At 43.8% G+C, this 6,383-nt stretch overlaps 1 protein-coding gene across 7 annotated transcripts in view; it reads left to right on the forward strand.

Annotated features, from left to right (window-relative positions):
• The window catches only part of BCL9 (BCL9 transcription coactivator), a 505,695-nt gene extending 503,222 nt beyond the window's left edge, over window positions 1-2,473 (forward strand). For all 7 annotated transcript variants that reach the window (XM_069202611.1, XM_069202615.1, XM_069202616.1 and 4 more), the window contains one exon: window positions 241-2,473. In XM_069202611.1, coding sequence (XP_069058712.1) covers window positions 241-1,343 — 1,103 coding nt within the window. In that variant the 3' untranslated portion in view covers window positions 1,344-2,473. The remainder of the gene's footprint in view (window positions 1-240) is intronic.
• The last annotated feature ends 3,910 nt before the right edge of the window (window positions 2,474-6,383 follow it).

The following is a 6,383-nucleotide window of genomic DNA, read 5'->3' on the forward strand; positions in this document are numbered from 1 at the left end:
AGGATAATGTTATTAAACAGCAGATCATAGTAATAGTTACATATCAACAACATGAGATTTGTGTAACTGAGAAAATGCTGCAGTTTATTTCATTATAGGATGTAGTTTTCTCCTGAATAATACACATCCCACTTTCAGGTAAAAGAATCTCTGTGCTTCAAATATTTAAGCACATGTATTTGAAATCTTCAACGTTCTTATTACGTCCTCATATCATTCAAATTGTGTTCTCCCTTACAGGAATGGGTGGCAACACACAGAATCCTCCTCGGCAGCCTGGTCCTCACTCCGTTCCAATGCCAACACTGAGCCCAATGGGAATGACTCAGCCTCTTAGCCACAACAATCAGATGCCCTCTCCAAATTCCATGGGACCCAACATGCCTCCTCATGGAGGTCCCATGGGGCCTGTGATGATGTCACACAATCAGATGATGACGCACGGTTCCCAGGATTCTCCAATGGTACCTCAAGGCCGCATGGCCTTTCAGCAAGGATTCCCTTCAATGCAGTCTCCGTCGCAGCAGCTTTCTTTTCCACACAATGGCCCAAGTGGTGGGCAGGGTAATTTTCCAACTGGAATGGGCTTCCCAGGAGAAGGACCAATAGGCCGTCCTGGAAACCATCCCCAAAGCTCCTCTGAACCAGCACTTTGCAAACCAGGATGTCCTGGAGGGCCAGACTCTTTCCAAGTCATGGGAAATAACATGCCTTCGGTTTACAGTGATCCAGATCTACAGGAGGTTATTCGGCCAGGGGTTACAGGAATTCCAGAGTTTGATCTGTCCAGGATTATTCCATCTGAGAAACCCAGTCAGACACTGCAGTATTTCCCTCGTGGGGAAGCTCCAGGCAGAAAACAGCCACATGGCCATGGGCCTGGATTTTCACATATGCAGGGGATGATGGGGGAGCATAATCCAAGAATGGGGCTTCCAATGTCGGTCATGGGTGGCCCAGGTCCAGTGGGTAACCCGGATATGCATCTTGGAGCTGGTTCATCAATGTCTGGTCATAATCCCATGAGACCTGGCTTTATGCAGCAAGGAATGATGGGGCCTCACCATCGAATGATGTCACCAGCACAACCAGGAATGCCTGGACAACTGACTATGATGGGTAACCCAGGCATGATGTCGGGCAAGGAGAGGTTACCTGCAGGACTCTACAGTCACCCAGGTTCTGTTGGCTCTCCCAACATGTTAATGTCCATGCAAGGAATGATGGGACCTCAGCAAAACCTAATGATTCCCCCACAGATGAGGCCTCGGGGTATGGCTGCGGATATTGGAATGGGTGGATTCAGCCAAGGGCCTGGGAATCCAGGGAACATGATGTTTTAAGCTGCTAAGACTGGATGTACTGACACTTGTAGAAATGAGATTCACGTTCCTGGTGAATCTTAAGAGCCCAGGGAGTAGCATTTGGCCATGCAATAGGTGAAAAAGGACCCACAAATTGCTTTTGGGAAAATCGAGAATGTATGAAATTATCTGAACAGAATTACATTCATTTACTCAACAGGTGGTTTTTTAAGATTTATTTTTTAAAAATTATTTTTGTGGACTTGGGTACGTTGTGACGGCACCCACGTTGAAAATCTGTAGCTGTATTTTGAGAATTGCCATTGTCATGAGTTGCACCATTCTCTGTATGTTTACGTCATTTCGACTGGCTTCTCCCAGGACACTTGGTTTTTGTGTACTGTACTATATTGTAAAAGGGATTTTAGCAGAGACTTTAGTCTTTGGGGCGAGAGGAGAGTGTGATTCAGTGCTGTTTACTTTAGGTGGACAATCCATCTTCAGAACTTACCATTTTCCTTTAACTCCAGTGTATAGTAAACCAAACTATGACCTCATACAGAAAGAGTATTATTAAAAAAGCACAAAAAATGAACTATTAAGTCCAGTTAGGGAAATCTTTCTTTAAAAAAAAAATAAACGGTTTTGTGGCTGCATAGCCAATAAGCATTTTCATTCTCTTTCCAATTCTTTCATGGTATGTAGATTTCCCATTTTTCTTCCCTTGTCTGTCCTGTTTATTTCCTCACCTTTCTCTGCCTTCTACTTTGGGAACTGCAAAAAGATTATTTTGGGGGATTCAAAAGAGAAGACTGTCCATGTGCTTTGTAAGCCTTTTCTTCACTTTTCATGAAGAGGCCGGACTTGTTCGCTGTTACATTTGGACATTAAGAGCATACGTAGTCCTTTCATTACTTATCACTGTTATTGTTATCCCTTTCCTACGAATCCCAAGTGATTATTTTTTTTATGTGAAAGTGAAAACCAATCTGGGCTTTTTTTTTTTTCTTCTTTTTTTTCTTCTTTTTTTTAACGTTTTCTTCAATCTGACCACAGATTTTCTATTTAACCCAGAGTACAACGTTCTGTGTAACCTCCATTAAATTTGGTACAAAACCACTGGCAAGCGCTGTGGTGTCGGAAAAATAAAATATATTGTTTCTTATAGAGTGAGGTTTGTCTATCTTCCTTTGGTTTGCAGCATCACCTTCCTCTCTACTTTTAGCAGTGAGAACATACAATGTGATTTGCAGCTCTGCTTTCATAGTCTGGTTTCAGCTGTATGATAGGAAGAGTGGAACATTATATTTGGAAACCAATGAATTCAGATGACGGGAGAATGGATTAAGTTTTGTGAAAAGTTAGAAACTGCATGGAAAATCGCAAATTATCTCCATGGTGAAGTACAGCTCGGTGTCTAGGAACTGAATGAACAATTGTTTTTCTGTTTTCTGCTAACTACTTGTGCTCTGGTGTGTCTAGTTGTGTTTTTTCACTGTGCTACCTTAGTTATACTTAATATTATGTGAGCGCTATTAAAAGAAAGTATTCTTCCAAAACAATACAATATCTTAAGAGCGAGTTTGAACATTCCTCCACATTGAGCTGCAATATGAGTCTGAAGTTGTAGTGAATTACCACATGCATCATTGGTGAATGGTGTCTATAACCAATAAGTTGGAAATTGTCTATATGTTTTCTCTACCTTAAGGTTCAGAGTTGTGCGTTTTTGCTCATTGTTTCTAGATGTCATTTTTTTTCTTTGCCTTCTATAACCAATCCCACTACTGCTTTACACCCCTATGGTGCCCCATTATGGCACGTTATTTGTTGACTTGATTATTTAATTTTGAAAACAACTATGTTCTGGTGATTTATATTGAGCAAATCCTTTTGTTTGAAATAGGATTTGGAGCCGGAAACGACTATATTCACAAGCTGCACATTATTTTGCCATTTTGTAGTTCTGTCCGGACATGTGGTGTCCCATGGGGCCCAAATACATTACTTCCATTTTAGGCACTTTTGCTCTGTTTTTTGTTTTGTTTTCTGTTTTGTTTTTCCAGTAGGTTGGAGGTGATTTTACAGGTGTGGTTGACCGCACAGCTGCTTCCAGAACTTTGGTCAGATGTCTTAATAAGAGGATTGCGGCCCACGTGGCGGATGTTGAAAAGGAGGCGGCGGGAGTGTTAATTAATTTCAGTGGGGGTTGTCAGGCACTAACCAAGAGGAGCAGCAAGCTGAAATGGAGCTGTTTTTAATTTAAAAAATAAATTAAAAAAAGTGGCAATGAGTCACTGTATAATGGGTCGTCAGTATCCTCTTTTACCAGTCCTATCCTCGCTGGGCGGGCTGTAAGTAGGTGTCAAGAAGGACATTCCAAATATCCCTCAAAATCCCTCCTATTTCTGATTAAAGATCAAACTGAAGACTGGGCTGTCCATATCATGTTTGACTGCATTTTGTAAGGGATAAGGGACCATAACTGCAATATTTGATTTGTAAATATGCTTAGAGCAGCCAATTGTATAAAATTATTGTAAAAAAAAATGTTTGTCATTCTGAAAGAACCTGATTGTCCAAAGCATGTGTGGCTGTAGATACACCTGTGGTGCATATCTTGGCATCTAGTTTTGTGTCTGGATGTATGCAAGTTATTTTTCTTCTAAGAAGTCATTCGTTTCACAAGGTAGTGACGCCTCCTCTTGGCGATACTGCACATGGCAATAAACTCCATTGTTTTCTTTCTGCCATCTGGTTCGGACGTGTGCTCCGGATAGACACTGTTGTGGTAGTCTTTTCGGTCACGGTACCTTCTCCCTCATCAGTATAGTTTTCGATTGTGTGTTCCTTTTCCCTTGCACATCGATGTTCTGCTAGATTTGAGTCGAGACAAATCTCTTTTGACCCAGCCCCTCCAGGGCCTAGCTCTTCAGGGCCCACTCCTGTCTCCATTGCATCTCTCGAGAATGCCCATCTGGTGATGGAACGGGACGCCGTTCCGTTACTGTCCTCGCTGCCACACGAAATACCCTCAGACCAATTTACATCAGTTCCGCAACCTCTGCCTGTCATCAGAACATAGCGAGGTGGACTGCAATGCTTGCCAGTCTTTCCGCTCAAAAAAAAAAAAGAAAGAAAATAAAACATTTTGGAGAAAGCAGTGCTTATCGGCTTAAGATGTCATGGAGAAGGATGGATGAAACACTGGACATTTTCGGTCTCCGCAATGCTGAGGGAGAAAAACACCCTCAGCCATTGACGACAAAGGCTTTCTCCATCGAGGGCAGCTTGGATCTGATATGAAGATGGCACACCAGTCTGTGTATGGTATCCCCTCCCACCAACCCCCACCACCCAGAAGAGCCTTCGGGGGGAAAAAAAACATGCAGACCCTCAAACAGCAAACAAAGGCTGTTGATCTAACACAGCCTTCCTGCCATGTTCAGCACTGAGCAACTGGTCCAGCTGCCCCTCTTTCCAAGCCAGGTGCTTCAGCTCCAGCAGCTTCAGTATCAGACCGCCCCTTAGCGGCAAGCCGACCAACATCATCAACTTCCACCGTTTCAACACTGAGCCTACCTTTGGCACCAAAACAGAAACAAACTTTGGATCCAAACATTTCAAAGCCATTTTCAGTAACAGATTCCGATGCAGCATTCAGTCCCATCATCCATCAACTGCAAGAGCAACTGGATTCCAGACACAAAGATTGTCATACAACATCATACGGGTTGCCTCTTTACCCGCCCTACATCCTCTGCTTCTTCACTAACCAAGAAACAGTTGTCATTCTAAGAAGCCTTGGACACTCCAATCCCTACAAAAAGGCTGATAAGGCTGCGGGCCCTTTACCGGTTGCTCCACCATCGCCACCACACCTACATCCTCCTTTGCCTTTACCCTCCACACCTCATTCTTCAGGGAACCCACTTGACATTTCACCACAAGAGGACATTTTTTGCATTCCTCCGCAGGGCGACCATGGGCAAACTATGACAAAGACCTACCAGGGCACACGGACCCTGATTCATACCCTGCCTGTCTCTCTCTCCTGATGACTATATCATGCCAAAGATGGTAAAAAAAGAAAATTGTCAAAGTACAAGGCCTCGACAATTGGCCCCGTATATATTCGGGTTCAACTTCAATCACACTCCTTAGTCATTACCACTGCCCATAAGAGGGCAAACTCCCTGGCCAGTGAAGATGCTCCACTTCCAAATAAGGAAAGCAAAAGAATTGATGCAGCAGGTAAGAGTTGCAGCTCAATCTAGATACCATTGCTGTATGCAAACTCCATTGGCCTCCTTGCAAGGTATGACCATGCCCAGTGGGACGAGATGGAGAACCTTCTCCAATATCTCCTAGAGGAGCGCAGAAAAATGGGGTCAAAAACTTGTCTTAGAGGGCAAGTTTATATCCAACACATCCATACGCTGTGTCCTAGATCCCACTGACTCCACAGCTGGGAGTGTGGTCGGGGGGTGTCAACACAAGCAGCTCCCCTTGGCTCCCTTCGCTGTCCCTCCTACCGGCTAGGCTCAAATACAACCCACTCTGATGCCGCCACATCTTATATCCAAGGCCAGCGCACCTCTCCCAGGGGAACCTATAAGAGGAATAACTCCAGAGGCAGTGCTCGTTTCCCAAAAGGAGCAACACTTGCCACCAAACAGTGACTTCCCTGTTCTCCCCCCACCAACCATATAACACTTGTCAGGGGACATCTAAAGGATATTCTACCTACATGGCAAAACATATCGGACCACTGGGTGTTGGATATTACCCAACATGGTTATTGTCTGGAGCTTATTTTTTACACTGCTAAATATTCCGCCTCAGACCCAGGCTATCATTGGAATATCAAAAAAGGTACTGGAGTTTACTCACTATTTCCTCATAGCAAAAAAAAAAGACTGGTCCCATTCTGGACCTCAGGTCTCTAAACGAATACATCCTACCACAGCACTTTCACATGACAACCCTTCATGATGTCATCCTGCTTCTCCAGCAAGGTGACTTTGTCTGCACAAGAGCAATAGGATGCTTACTTCCACATTTCAGTACATGTGGCAC

This window comes from Pleurodeles waltl, chromosome 8, assembly GCF_031143425.1.
Source record: "Pleurodeles waltl isolate 20211129_DDA chromosome 8, aPleWal1.hap1.20221129, whole genome shotgun sequence".
In the NCBI taxonomy this organism is placed as follows: Eukaryota; Metazoa; Chordata; class Amphibia; order Caudata; family Salamandridae; genus Pleurodeles; species Pleurodeles waltl.